The 15,223-nt window shown below is 43.1% G+C and overlaps 1 protein-coding gene across 3 annotated transcripts in view; it reads right to left on the reverse strand.

The window, feature by feature from the left end:
- Nucleotides 1-898: 898 nt before the first annotated feature.
- The window catches only part of SMAD9 (SMAD family member 9), a 21,800-nt gene continuing 7,475 nt past the window's right edge, over nucleotides 899-15,223 (reverse strand). Inside the window, exons 3-6 of one of the 3 annotated variants that reach the window (XM_010079936.1) lie at nucleotides 12,508-12,645; nucleotides 10,503-10,724; nucleotides 5,438-5,694; nucleotides 899-1,054 (exon numbers count right to left, since the gene is read on the reverse strand). In XM_010079936.1, coding sequence (XP_010078238.1) covers nucleotides 911-1,054; nucleotides 5,438-5,694; nucleotides 10,503-10,724; nucleotides 12,508-12,645 — 761 coding nt within the window. In that variant the 3' untranslated portion in view covers nucleotides 899-910. The remainder of the gene's footprint in view (nucleotides 1,055-5,437; nucleotides 5,695-10,502; nucleotides 10,725-12,507; nucleotides 12,646-15,223) is intronic. The other 2 variants (XM_010079937.1, XM_010079938.1) reach the window with 2 other exon arrangements.

Below are 15,223 nucleotides of genomic sequence, written 5' to 3' on the forward strand. Positions count from 1 at the left end.
TACAGACAGTCCTAACTTTAAAACAAACTACATCAATACTGTATAATGGATAGGATTCACTTTACATGCCAGATACATATGCAATATGTATGTACTTTGCAAAAAAGCACTGGAAGTTAATAAGTTTTTAAACTTACAGGCATATATTTAAAATTTTCTTTTTTTTCTTTTTCTTAGGAGCTTGTTGCTTTTCAGTGCAGCAGTACCGTACGCTACTGAGTATCAGACTACTCAGATGTGTCCAGAATGCTCTGATAAGGCTCCAGTGCTGAATGTGTCCCGAGGACTCTCTCCTCCTGCCAAATCCTAGGGGAGACAGGGGTCCCTCAGCTCCTCAGAGGATCTGTTGTCCCATCGTGCTTTGCAGTAGGGAGACAGAGTGGAATTGCAGTTTAGTCCTTCAGTTTACTGGATAAAAGTCATCTCTATGCATAAGTCCTGTGCACCACCTAAGGTCCTCTTTTAGACCTAAAATTAGGATGTAAACTGGACATAAACGGTGCAGAGATCTGACTTTGGTTGCCTGCAAAAGGGTGAATTTCACCTACTAGGAACAGCTACAGCCAGGTTTCTGAATCTGCATGAAAGTGCTGAGAATTTGCACCGTTTTCTGGCTTGGCTGGGGAATGAAGATGCTCACAGGAAATGTTTGACACTTTTGCAGGAATTTGGCTTATTTTGTACTAGAGAACAGATACACTATACCTGAATTTCTAAACTTATTGTACTGGCATCAGAATAACTATAAACCACAAAACGTAGCATGAAAAAAAAAAAAAAAGGAGAGTAGACTATGTATAGATATATTTACATCTACATACATCTACATATATAAGCTTCTGTTCACTGGAAATCCTATAAGCCACTGCCTGCAATAGCATCCATGCTATGGGAATTCTAGAGATGATTTTTAAGAGACTGAGGAGATGGGGTTATGAGGTGAGCCCATCTGTGTCAGCACCTTATCCAGCCATTGCAACGGTCCATGCAGGTGGATCTCAATCCAGCAAGGCGTGCTTGTAACATCTTGGCGATGATACTCTGCTCCCCAGCCCTATAAAAGCATCAAAGGACCAAGAAGTGAGTTTTTCTTAAAAAAAAACCAAACAAACCATAAAATCATAACTCCAGTGCCGACAGTCTAAAACAACTACACATAGTCTATCACTCATGTTCCCAAAATGTAATGCTTTGTCCTAGGGATAATTTGCTCTAGAGACTTTGCTCCTTTTATAAAGTCATTCATTGTTACCATAGTTATCAGGGACTCTATACTATTAAATTTAAAAAGTTCAGTCATACTTCCAGGTCCTGAAACCAACTGGCATGGAAAGGCCTGTTTCTGAGCTTGGCTGCCTTCAAAGAGCCCATGGGGAATGGCCGCTGCTGTTCACGCCCCAGAGACGTGCCCAGGAAAGTCTGCCAGACTTCTGTCTGGCACAGACGAAAAGCAGGCCAGACTCTGTCATAGCAATTTAACAGGACTGGGAACGATCCTGGGCACTGCTTCATTTATTGGTAGAGATGCATCCTATGAGTCCAAGACTCTAGAAGCTCTAGGTATTTTTCTGAACCTCTGGAAACTTCCAGCAAGGGTCCTAAGTACCATACCTAACCTATGCATAGGTATTTTCCATAGGTTTTCTATCCTTGAACGTGTCCTCTTTTCCCACAAGAGTTCAGGGCTGTCTGTTGTGGGAAGTCCTGCAGTAATTTCTCCAGCCCTTTTGGGAAGATAAAGGATATGGAGTGTCTGATGGAGGATGGGGTTGCACTGCTGGTAGGGAGAAAAGAGAACCAGAAGTCCCTGTGCCTCAAGCGGGCACAGTGTCTGCTTGTTACGCAGGCAGACTGATTTCACAGCAACACAAGACATCCAAGTCACAGCCCAAAGTCTTGCATCTCACTGGCTGTTTCACTGCCAGAACTGAACTCAGCTTTCCATAGGGCAAAGTGCAGAATGAGGACATCCTGCAAGGATGAGGCTCTTCATTTGTGGGCTGCTGCTCAGAGAAGCAGGGCCTTGCCTATCTTTATGCTAGTCAAGCACGCTGATATTCTTGTCATGAGAAAAGGACATGGAGGTATATTGAGACTGATGCCTGCCGAAGGAACCTAAGTTGTAGAGTGATGAACATCTCAGACAACTGAGGCTGCTAGAACCCACTTCTCTAGATGACTAGCTGCAAAATTAGGATCAACACCGAAACTAGATGCCATAATAAGTGGTCTTGAAAAAATCAATTTCTACTTAATGAAGAAAAGGAGCAAGAAAGCAGAAGAGTAAGATATGGACCCCCCAAAGCTCAAAGAGTACTTTTAATCAGGCAGCATTTTTTTGACCTGCAGAGCATTTATCAGGCTAGAGAGGGCCTGCATTCGCAGGCACCTAAGATTAATGGTTCTAGAAATGTTTGCATAAAATGCCACTCTTTAAATCGGTGCAGACAGACTTCTGAGCTTGTGAAATCTTAAAGTAGTCAGCTGCCAGAACGGCAAGTGCCAGAGAAGTCGGTGCACCTCTGCTAACTGGCAGGGTGGAAAATCCGGAGGAATGGGAATTACAGGTTGCAAGCACAACCTGCCTGATTGTGAAGCAGCCCAGCAGTGCGTGCGGGTGGCTGGCCATCTCCCTCTGCTGGCAACTCCCCAAAAGTTCCTGCGCTGCCAGCTCAGGCCCAGCTGGAGCTTCCAGCAGCGGAAATGCCAGGACGGCAGGACCCCCTGTTCCTCCCCTACATCACTTCTGCACCACAGGTATCTTCCTTCTTCCCCAGGGCTGGAACGAACCCAGTGGTGGAGCTCTCTTAATGAGAGAATAAAATGAGAATCACTTGCAAAGCTGTGGTGGTGTTTTGCACAGCTGGTGGGAAGAGGATACCGATATCCCCTTGGCGAGACCAGAAATGAGCCTTCTGGCACAGGGGAGATCAGCCGAGGGGTCCTGCTGCTCCAGCCAGACCTTTCCAGCTCCTGTGGGCAACAGCTCTCTCCAGCCCAGGCTCCAGCCCTGACCCAGAGCACTGAGCTGCCTCGTGCAGTGGTGCACCACCAAGTCTGCTGGGCCGTCCACTTGGCCCCAAGACCTGGGGAAATGTGGGAGGTAGGGTGTTGGATTCAGACCTTGGCTTGGAGAAACTCTCTGTCTCTCCACTTCATGCTTTAGCTGCCTCATCTGTGGGGAGGGGATAATAGCCATCCTGCTTTGATTATGAGCAGTGCTCAGTGGATGCAAACTGCTGTCTGCTCTCACTGAGTATACACTCACATCCACCCAAGGGCTGAGCTCTTCCCAGCTGTGCCATGGGCACAAGAAGGGTATCAGAGGTAACATGACTTTCACCTCCCTCTGTCCCATGTCCTGCCTTCAGAAGATGAAACAGTCCTGGCAAGTTTCTCATGTCTTGGTCCCTACCCATCCCTGCCTCTCAGCTGGTAGCTCAGACTTTGGTGGGGTAGGAGGAAGGGTCTCCAGCCCTTTGGCTCTGCTTGTCCTGTGGGCTATAGGTGACCAGCAGCATCTGGACATGAATCGGGGGAGAAGCCACAGGATTGCACTGCACCTGGGGGCTCTTGGTGTGTGGCTCTGACAGACAAAATGCTCCTCTGTTCACTTCATATTCAACACCCAGGGGCATTCCTAGACTGAACACACCGGAGGTCACACCTTGGGAGAAATAACTTGAAAAGACTGAGTACGGGAAAGGATTTTTACAGGCCAGGAAGGAAGAACCTAGATGAGATTTGCATAGCCATTTTCCAAAGGTCATGGGAAAGGGTTCAAAATAACTCCTTGCACTGGTCTTCTGGTGCCTGAGGCACTACAGTGGCTGCTATTGTTTCCACAAAGCAAGGTGATAATGTGGCAGCAGCGTTATTTAGTGCATCAGCACCACCATTTCTGCTGCCATGCTGGGCATGGAGGCAGATAACACATCAAAGAGACTGCCCCTGAGTTGCTGAGATAATGAAAATATTGCTTAACTGGCTACACTGCCTTTACAAACAACATGCCCATTCATGTCTTCCATTAAAGAAAAAGCTGTTTGTTGGGTTTCTTGCTTTCTTTTTTTTTTTTTTCCCCCTAATGCTTGCCTGTGAACAAGATGTCAGTTCCCTCCCAAGAAAAAAGCAAGAGTGCGGTCACAGGCAGAAAGATTTTGGCTTGAACTCTTGGGAAAAGTTACAGTGCACTCTTTAATGCTCTCAGACAGTTAAGGAGATGGGTCCCCAAGAATGGCTGGAAAGATTCACAACCAGAAAGCTGCATGGGACTCAACTCATCTGCTTTGCAGAACATAGGCGAACTGGGCTCAAGCCTCAAACCATTTTGTAGTATCTTAGATGTGAATTCAATCAAACAGCTTGATTCAGTCATTTGTACAGAACTAAAACTGTAGGCCATAGGGACATACTCAAGCCACTTCTTAGGGTACTTAGCAGGACCAACTTGGTTCTAGTGGTGCAAGTTCTCTAGTTTGCAGGCTGAACTTCGCTGCTAGTTCTCTCCAGCAGCACTATAGGAAGTCAGTCTAGCGCATCTGTAAACAGTCTTGAAATATCATTCTCTGGGGTTTAGATGCTACAATAGGCAGCGAAGTAAAACCTAAGTGCTAAAAGGAGTCAAGAGATCTCATTCAGATGAGAAGGCCATTCAGAAGATTTAAGAAACTCCCACAAAGACTGATACATTGTACACCGAGCAGTCAGACTGCAAAGTTCAGATATGAAAGACATGGAAGCAGTAATGGCTTTGGTGGCCTCCTGTCTCTTCCAAATAACAGGTGCAAGGTCAGGTGTTCTTTTGGGTTTTGTATTCTGCTTCAAGAAGGCCTTCTGGTAGTGCGGCTGGACAGAGTGAATATAATCAGAAATCAAGATAATTTCTTGCCAGGGATCAGACAGGTGGCAAACAACAATTCCCAGGAAGCTCAGTGGGGGCTGAAGGAGGGCCCGTTGTTTCTTGACTGAGACCATACATACCAGTCTATAGTAATGCTGAGACTGTAAATTAGTCCAGAGACATAAGGTCCATAGTTACCTACCAAGCTCTATTGCAAACCAGTAACGATAGGAGAGATCACAACTGCCTAAGATATATGTTACAATATTTACAAGTTGCTAAGCCCCTCTAAGTTGCGCTCTTTATGCAATCAATAGGGGAACATAATTCAGTCTCTTCTTACTTTACACAAAAAGCCTATGGAATACCTAATTTTTGGAATCTAAGAAATTTCCAGGTTGACCACAAAAGCTACTGATTTTAAGCACCTAGAAGTTTACAACAATACTGGAAAACAGTCTGAACTGCTATTTGCAAGTTGGGTGTCTAAAGCCCCACTTGGGAAGGATTTCATGGGGTTTAGTTTTGCACCAAAGCTAGCAAATGATGGGATTTGCCTTTTTAGAAATGCAAGAGAAAACAAAGAATCCTTACTTTAACAAAGCTCATTCGAATAGTACACATCTTGGTCAGCTCATACACCACTTCAAAACCATGATTGACTGACTGGGCAAGCAGCTGGGCGAAAAGCTGGTTGTTGAAGATCTTGAGGCTGCAGCCACTGGGGATCTTACAGACAGTGGCTGGGTGGAAACCATGCTGGTAGTTACAGTTGCGGCTTTGCACAAAAATACTGCTGTCACTGACACATTCAGCATAAACTTCCCCACCAACATAGTAAAGATGAACACCTTGAAAAAGAAAAAATAACGTGTATTATTTCTCTATTGTTCACAACACACTTTATACCAGTAATTCTCTAGCTATTTTACTGGTGTGGGCATACAAGCCCAGGATCATTCCAGACACTCAGTGCCTACACACTGCCTTTGAAAGACAGTAAGGTGTGTGCATATCCATTTATCTGTACAATGGAACCACCAACATTAAGAGGAAATTGTCATAAAACACTATTTCAAGGTACTGGTCTAGGAGAAAAAGGTCTTGGCACAGATGTTTTTCTTTGTTTCTCAGTGAAGGCTGGTTTACTCCTTTAACGCAACAGCGTGGTACTTTATGACGAGACATATACACACACACATAACTATCAAACATATGTCAGCCATATACAAAGCATAGATCAAAACTGTCAAAGAACTAACAAATCTGTTACGCATTACACATCCAAATCAGGGGAGAAGCCAGGACTGACCTCCACTGTTGAGCACATGCACGCTGACCAAGATCCACTTCACTGCACACAATTTTTTTACTACAGGATCCTATGTCATGCAGTTCAAACACAGCATGGTGTATACTTAAAAACAGCTTTTCTGTATTTTGTTTTATCCACCACATCAGAAACAGGTATTTGCATTTACATGACTGTGACTTACTCATCAGATCCTTCTCAAAGTGACCTTTAGCAAGAAAACCAATTTCCTTCTAGATTTTTCAGTGCCCGAGTGACTTACCAATGCTAACTCTCAAATTTTTACCATGCCTTGGAGAAATGAAGATGGAAGCACTTGTATCCATCCAAGGACTCTGGTCCTCCCAGGATGACTGCTTGCATGAAAATATCACAGAATCACAGAATGTTAGAGATTGGAAGGGACCTTGAAAGATCATCTAGTCCAATCCCCCTGCCGGAGCAGGAACACCTAGATCAGATCACACAGGAATGTATCCAGGTGGGCTTTGAATGTCTCCAGTGAAGGAGACTCCACAACCTCTCTGGGCAGCCTGTTCCAGTGCTCTGTCACCCTCACCGTAAAGAAGTTTCTTCTCATATTCAAGTGGAACCTCCTATGTTCCAGCTTGCACCCATTGTCCCTTGTCCTATCACTAGATGTCACAGAGAAGAGCCTGGCTCCATCCTCCTGACACTCACCCTTTACATATTTATAAACATTGATTAGGTCACCCCTCAGTCTCCTCTTTTCCGGGCTAAAGAGACCCAGCTCCCTCAGCCTTTCCTCATAAGGGAGATGCTCCATTCCCTTCATCATCTTTGTGGCTCTGTGCTGGACTCTCTCCCTGTCCCTCTTGAACTGAGGGGCCCAGAATTGGACACAATATTCCAGATGCGGTCTCACCAGGGCAGAGTAGAGGGGGAGGAGATATATACCTCAATTGGTGGGAGAATTTATCTTAGCCTGATCTGGCAACACTAAAGTTAGGGATCTTGTGTAAGCTAATTGTGTAGATGCCTTCTCCAGTTGATAGAAGATGAGAGGAACTGTGACCAGATGATTCACTCCATCCACTACAGAGTGCAGGCTCACAGCCAGCTTAAACCGATGGAAGCCTGTGCAGGTGCTGAACAGGCTCTCTCTGGTTCCCTGCCCCTGCTGCTTCTACCCACACCTGCTTTCATGCTGGCAGCAATGGCTGGGGACTGGGCAGCCCTCCAGACTGGGGAACTGAACCAGCTAATAAACTTAAAAACAAACAAAACAAAGCAAAAGAAAATGTATTTGCAGTGAGATCTTCATCAGTGGAAGTGTGGCAGCGGTGACCCAGACTGCTTAAATGTTGAGCATGAAACCACACCCTGAAGGGGGCCAAGTCATCCTGTGAAGATGCTTAGACATTCACCCTTCCCATGGCTAGATTAGGTGAAATGAACCCCTCCCATGGCCAAGAGAAAACTCAGTTCTTTGTTCTCATAAAAAACACCACTAAATAAAAATAAAATTCTCTGTTCCCAGGTATGGCATTAAAACCCTTACATACAAATGCACATGTTCACCGAGTCTCAGTGGACTGCCTGCAAAGCTAGTGATAACTATGCTTTAATAATTCAGTTGTAATTAGTTTTATTCCTGTTGTCTTTCATACAAAGAAGACCGGCTACATATTCCCAGTCTGTTCATCATTCTGTGGTCATGACAGCAAGGGGCAGCAGCACATCCTTAGGACAAAAATTGCCTCTAAACAGAAGTGGGAAAGACTTGGGGAAAAGCAGGTTGAGTAGGAAAGGAATCTGTGAAAAATATTCTCTCCCACAGACTTCCAGGGTGACTCAGATGGGAACCTTAAAGTCTGTCTTTAAGCCATCACTTGACTTCTACTTCTATACACCCACAAGATCTCAAATTAGATGTGAGTGGTGGAGGGTGTGGCTCAGAGCACGTGCTAGTATTCCACTGGGAACACAGGTGAGATGACAGCTCCATTAGACCAGTCGTCAACTCCAGTGCAACTACCCCAGACATTATGGGGTGTTTCACATTGTGACTGCTATTACTTGACCTATGTCTCCTTTCCTTTCTGTGGAAAGTGGATAAAAGAGAAGGACTAAAAACACAAAGATCCTTGATCTTGATGGAGTCCATACAACTTCCTGAAATAAAGAGATAAAAGTGAGAACACAGGGTAGGGAGAGAAGGATAAGGACATAAATGTTCACCACATTTCAAATCTTCAGGTGTGGCTACTGATTTAGGGTGACCACACTTCTGAGTGCTACAGTGAAAAATTTTAAAGGCTAGATTTTCGGAATATATTGAGTATTGTGTACTTTCATTCTTCTGGTATTCATTTGCCAGAGACAAGCATCCTCAAGGAAGCCAAAAAAAGGAATACATATTTGTAGAAGACCAAATCAAGTGTCCATATGTTTTTGTGGGATTTCATTGCTCTCTGCAGAAACTGGAAATGCAGCAGTCTCCAAGCATCTACATCTTTTTGATTCTGATCAGAAGTCCCCTTTTTGTCCTTGAAGTCCGACTGCTGAAACAGGTCCAATTGCTAGTAGATGTTGCATTGTGTTCTGGATTGTTTTTAGCTTTGATGTGGTATTTCCAGGAAACCGTTTCACGCTGATACACTAGATGACAATTCAATCACATATCCTTATCCTACTGAGCTAATCTTGTTTACTCACTCTTTTTTCTCCCTTGTTAACATGTGACAATTGTATCCATTTCAGTAGCTTTCATCTGTCCAGCATGCCTTTGAACTACACACTTCTGGAGCTGCTCTGTGCTCTTCTGCAGGCCTGTACTGGTGCCACTTCTATTCCACTTGAACGTGTTTAAGATTTGCATAAAGAGGGAAGAGCAGTAAGATTAAGGATCTCCGATATACTAAGCTCCTCTCTGGGCAACCAGCTCCCTTCCCTTGGGCAGATTCCTAGTGTAAGACTTTAAAGGACTTCTAATCAATGAAAACAGATCTTCAGATTTGAATGGATGAGGACCATTAGCATTTACCCCATTTTCTTCCTGTTCTGTCTCTTCCTCTTTTTGGTCAGAAAGTCACAGGATGTAACATCCTCAAACGACACCTTTAACTGGGATCTTTTGTCCTTCTCCTTTTAGGGCCGGGTTCAGCTTTGATCTACATCCCTCTGACAGCTTATGCTGATAGAGAAGTTTTGCTGTATTTTCCAAGTACGTTAGAACTAGTTGTACAACTCATTTCCATCCCTCACAACAAACTACTCTGACAGACACTTGTAGCATCATACTGGCTTCAAAGAGTGCATCCGCAACACAAGTGCTTTCCCTTCTGGAGAAAAGTGCAAGAGTGATGTACAACATCTGCACTAGCCTACAGGTTCACTGTTGTTTGTAAAAACTATGTCACATTTGTCTCAGAGCTTCCTCGTATTCAGTCATTCAACACTAGACTATCAAGAGCCAATTAGAATACTGCTCTAGGCCTGGGAAATGAGGTGAGGTTGACAAGATAATAGGAGTGGAACAATTAGAGTTAATTAGCCCAGTGGGAAATCCATTCCCAGGCAGCTACTGGTGAGAGGCTGGGTTGGCAATATAATGAGTCTGGACTGGATATACCAGCACAGGCAAACCTCCATCTGCACAGAGAAGTGGCCTGTACAGGGCTCCTGACTCGCTGCCACGAACAACAGGAAGTTCTGCGAGAGTATCAGGCCCTACGCAGCCCTAGAGAGCTGGGACAGAGTATGTGCAGCCACACATGTCCAGGTGTGGTCTCCTTGTACTTGTCACCAGTACCATATGATCCTGTGCGCACAGGGTATGTGTACACAAGAAGCAGAGTACGCAAGAACTGCTGGAGGGAGGATCCAAGACTTAGTTTTACTGATGAAAAGTTGACAAGAGAGGGAATCAGACTGACAGGGGGGAAAAAGCTACAAAGGCAACTCTGTTAGAGTTCTTCAGATAAATAAATACTAAGTGTTTCATCCATCTCCCTTTGTTATTTGGTAGTAGGAGAACCAGCCCTGAGGCACCAGCAATTATCCTTTTAGTGGCATTTCAATGGCAATATTCCCAGTTGCCAGAAGCTCTAATAAATAAAATGAAAATACATACTGCTAAATTAGAACACACAACTATAAACAACATTTTTCTCCTTGCTGGCCAAGTTAATAGCTTTTGTAGGAGCTACTCTGCTGATTGTTATCCAGTCAGAAAAGGATCAGCTGCTTTTCTTCTATTTCACAAGTAATCTCAGAGCTTTGATTTTAAGACAAGCACATCTGACAGATCAGCTAGGTTTGTTAATGCAATGCACAGTTCTTTCAAGCTCTGAATATTCCCAGTGAGAAAGGATTTCCTCTTACCTTTTCCTATGTGTCTCCTGGTGTTTTCTATAGTAGAGTTGCGGTTTACATTTGAGAGTAGTCCCAGGCAGAACCTGTTTTTGTTATTTGAGGGATCTGTAAATCCATCTATAAGGATACTTCGAGAGGAAGCCTGGAAAGTCTCTCCTACTCGGTTGTTGAGTTCATAGTAGGCAACTGAGCACCAATGTTGGGGTTCTTCATAGCAAACAGGCCGAAAGTCTATAGGAAATGAAATTAATCAGCTGCTCAGGTCTCAGTAATATTTTTAAACCACCATTCTCTGTCTCCTTTCTTCCCTCCCTCTCATTCCCACCCCCCTGGCTCTTCATCTAAAGAGTCACTTATGTGACGCTTTATCTCAACAACAGCTTCTGTTTCTTCTTTATTTTACAACTGAAGCCCCAAACATGCAAAGGGCTGGTACACCAGCTGAACTCTAAGCCTCTGAGGAGCCCCACTTGCTCTTAAAAGTGATAACTACATTCCATTAAATGAAGCACATGCTGACATTCCTTGCTGAACCAGGGCCCAATCTCTGCACTGAAAATAGTAAGGGATACAACTGCTCTGCACACCAGCAGGACCTAGGGATGACAGATGGGCTCAAAGGAAGTCAAAACTGAGCCAAGCCTTCAGCCCAATACAAAACTCTGAAGTTCAGAAGTAATCAATCACTCCCCCCAATTTTTTGCATGCTTTGGGGCTTTCTGTTTCCATGTGGGACCATAAGCAGAAATGTCAGCAAGGTCATTTCTTTCGGATCTACCCCTGTCCAGGTTTTCTAACTCAGACACCGAGAAAGACTCAAAAATGTAACAGAATCTCTGAGACTCATTCGTCCTACAGGAATTAGTGGGAAATCTTATCCTGCCTGCACGCCACAGGCATGTGAGACCTCTTGCCCCCAGAGCACCTCTGTGCATAACCTTTAATAAGCTGCCAACTAATATTCCCTAGAGCAGTAATCAGGAATGGTAAACTACAGTAAAGAGATTAAAGTATCTTGGCAATTTATTTAAAAGTATTGGTGTCTAGTAACTAGTTATTATCTGGCCATTGTGTACCCATCCGTAATCAGCACTATTACCCTCATCTTCCTTCTCCTCCAGTTCTGTGATACACACATGTTCCTCACTGTTTCAGAAGGCTGGCATTATTTTTTTTAATGTGCATGTATGTGCCCAGTGTTCAGTCCTCATGCCATGAAGGACATTTGTTTAGGACTACGATATGCTGGACTAAAAGAACAATGGTGATTTTTCCTTTGCAGTAGCAGGAAGCCAAAGGGAAATCCAGAAGAGGAACTCCACTTCCCCTTGCTGCTCTGCAGCAATGGGCTTTGAGTGGTGGAGGCATCACCTGCCGCTACTACTCTCAAGGTAATGGAGACCATGCTGGAGAGGTCATGAAGTTGCTTTGAGCGCAGAGAGGAGGATCCCAGACCCTACTACTCTGACCACCCATGCCCTCTCCCACTAAAGCATTCTTATATAACGACAAAGAGTTTGGCCTTCTGTAAAAATCTTTGTACTTCACTAGAACATGTCCTTTTCTTTTCTAGCCAGCCAGTAATGTAACATTTATACGAGATGGCAGTAAGAAAGGTCCCAACCACAAGGCTCTAAAGTACTTGAAACCCAGAACTGAAGGTGATAAAGAAATCAGTTCTGATATTGATAGTGCTCTTGTGTTATACTGCCTCACCATGCTTCATTTGATATCTTTTTTTTTTACAACACAGATAACAGTGTCTGCTTTCATTAATAGCTTTCTAACTATAATAGTCCGTGGATGCAAATAAGGTCTAAACTCTAAATTTGCACATGATTCACTGAATTCTCAAATCAACCTATTCTGCTAGCTAATGGATGGGTCTAGTACACAGCCTTACTGCAAAACTGTATGAAACCTATTATTACAGACTACTGAACCTTCTTGTTCAAATAACAATTTTTTTTGCTTAACAGTTTTTATTTGAAGAATAGTACAAATGGTTATTTACTTTCAGTTTCTCCATCGGCAGATTTACCTCCATTGGGTAAAGACAGAACTAGTTGACTTTCAGCTATTGCATCCATTGACCGCCCACTGTGGGTTCCTGGAGGTTCTCTTGCATGGTAAGGCGGGGGTGGAGTTTCCACTATTAAAAAGAAAGAAAGAAAGAAAGTAAGAAAGAAAAGACACCTAAATCAATATGTTGGTAAAATCTCAGATTTTCCTGGTGAAAAGCATTGTTTAGCTAGACAAGGGCTGGAAACAGAGCACAAATCTGAACCTGACCTCCCTTCAGTCTCCAGATTAAGACCATTACATGTTCAGGGAGGACAGAAGGAAGGGCTGTCATGTTGGACATGTTGCACTTGACAGTCACAACAGTGTGTCAGGCCTAGACCGGTGTCCAGTCAAGCTCTCTGTTAACATGAGTTGTTACCCTAAGAAAGTAATGTAGGTTGATCCTTCAGTTCCAGACTTCTCTCACAAATCTAAAACTTAGAAAGGATAATTTAAGAGCAGAAGATAACTTTAATCGATCCTCTGGAAGAAAGCTCTCTTTCTTCATAGGCTATTAAAAAAAAAGCCTATGGGAAGCCTTTATACTCTTAATATCAAACTTGTCAAAACTCCCTCCAGATTTGTCCTTTTTACCTCTGTTCTACATGTGAAGGCTGGCCCTCTTCTAGTTTGTTCAGTCTCCCATCAAAGAGCAATGGATGTGATGAAAAAATATGGAGAAAAAGTATCAATGCATAGCCTGCCCAGGTCCTGATTTGTTTCATTTATGGCACAGTAAGCTAGAAAACAGAAGGTCACTCTACCGTGGGGGTTCTCAAGAAAGACAGGAGTCTTTAGATAGCCAAAGAAAAAGGGACTTCATTTTCATAGCGAAAAATGCCAACATTCTCCAGAAGTGCTAAAAATATGTAGCTCTATTCATCTGAGCAGAAAGTCAGGGGGCTTATGTGTAAATTATAGCCATATACAAGCCTGCAGAACTAACAGTCTCTTTAAGAAGATCAGTGTTCAATTTAGTTCCAGGTTGAAATTTCCTCTTGTGTTTGGGGTCTCTTGGCTAGCCCTTCAAACAGAGCAACTTCACTCAGAGTGGACAGATGTGAACTGACAATGGTAAGACAACCATTGCATCTTCCAAGTAAGTATTGCACAGGAAATTTACTCTATTTAAGCATTGTTCCGTATTTAGGAATTTCATACCCTGTATGATATTTCTAATACATAAATGACATAACCCTCCCACAGAAAATGCAACAAGCTAGAATTGTAAAACAAAATCAAGAAAGAGTGGAAGAGAATACAAGTCACAGAAAGGAATATAATGTGGTTATACAGGTATTTTTTGATGTCTACACCTAAGCTAGTCACCATAAGCTCTCCTTACACCCACTGAAAAAAAACCAGGCACCTGTAGACATGGTGCATCTCAGGTACTTTAGACATATACCTTCAGATGCAATAGATCTTGTTGTAGGAGAGACTGTATTTCTTCACTAATTACAGAGAGAGTATAGACAATTGCATGAGACGTAGAAATTTGCATTGTTGACATCTATATTTGGTCACACCAATCCCACACAAGGTTCTTGATGTAACTCCAGTTTACTTTAGTCTTCCATCCCTGATTGTTACACAGGCAAATTACATTTATCAGCATGCCATGTGCTATGATATACTGAAGCTCAGGTTGAGCCACTTCCACTTTTAAGTAGCTTTGCAAGGTCCCAAGTTCAGTTAAATGCACGAGTCAGTCATTACATAGTTGAAACGGGCCTGATTTACCTGTCAGGACCAGCTCCACTGAATCCAGCCTGCTTACATGGAGGTGAAAGAAAAAAATAGGAGAAGACAAACAAGTCCTACTACTTGATGAAATGTTTCAATGTTGCTAAATATGATTTAATCTGAAGCATAAATCTAGAGAAGAAATGAATGAAGATCCATTCAATGAATGGAGAGGGAAGGAAAAACATCATACTGTGTTGAAAGTGTCTAGCTTAAAAAGAAGTTAAAATACTGCAAATACCTTGTAAAAATAGATGCTTTCATTGCACTTAAAATCAAAATAGGCATATCATTAAGGACATGAATTTAAATACTTTGTAGTTGAGATGCCAGAACATTAAGCTACAAGATTCTGATCTGAATTCATCCTTGTGAAAAAGCTGAGATCATTGAAACTCTTTGAGAGTTACAACAAAGTGCTGAAGTGAATATGAACCATGTTTTGATATTAAAGCTAGCTCTCAGCTGTGTTGCATGACACCTTCTTGGTATATTTAACAGCAAAAGCATAGTTAAATTCTCAGGTAATAAGAGCAGTACTAAGTAAGGAGTTCACAACGCAAACAATTTGAATGACATAACCCTGCCGACCTCACTGTGATCTCCCACAGTGAGAACTGTGGAGCTGACGAAACATTTTCCGAAGTCATAGGAATATGCCTGGCGGGTTCACCAAGTGTTGGACCAGACTGTTAAACACCTTAATTTCCTGAAGTTTATACAGTCAGTGGGATCACCATACATTAAAAAACATTTCTGCGTAACAATTTCCCCATTTTATCATGTCTCTCTTGATGGAGTTTCTAAAGGTCCCTACCCTGACCATCTCTGTTACAGGTGCCTAACTTAGGCGTTGCAAGTGCTCTTTTCCATGGTTTCTATCAGAAGTTTGGATGGGCAGCTTTAGGCAGAAGGTGGCC

The sequence above is a fragment of the Pterocles gutturalis genome, unplaced genomic scaffold (assembly GCF_000699245.1).
Source record: "Pterocles gutturalis isolate BGI_N339 unplaced genomic scaffold, ASM69924v1 scaffold36179, whole genome shotgun sequence".
In the NCBI taxonomy this organism is placed as follows: Eukaryota; Metazoa; Chordata; class Aves; order Pterocliformes; family Pteroclidae; genus Pterocles; species Pterocles gutturalis.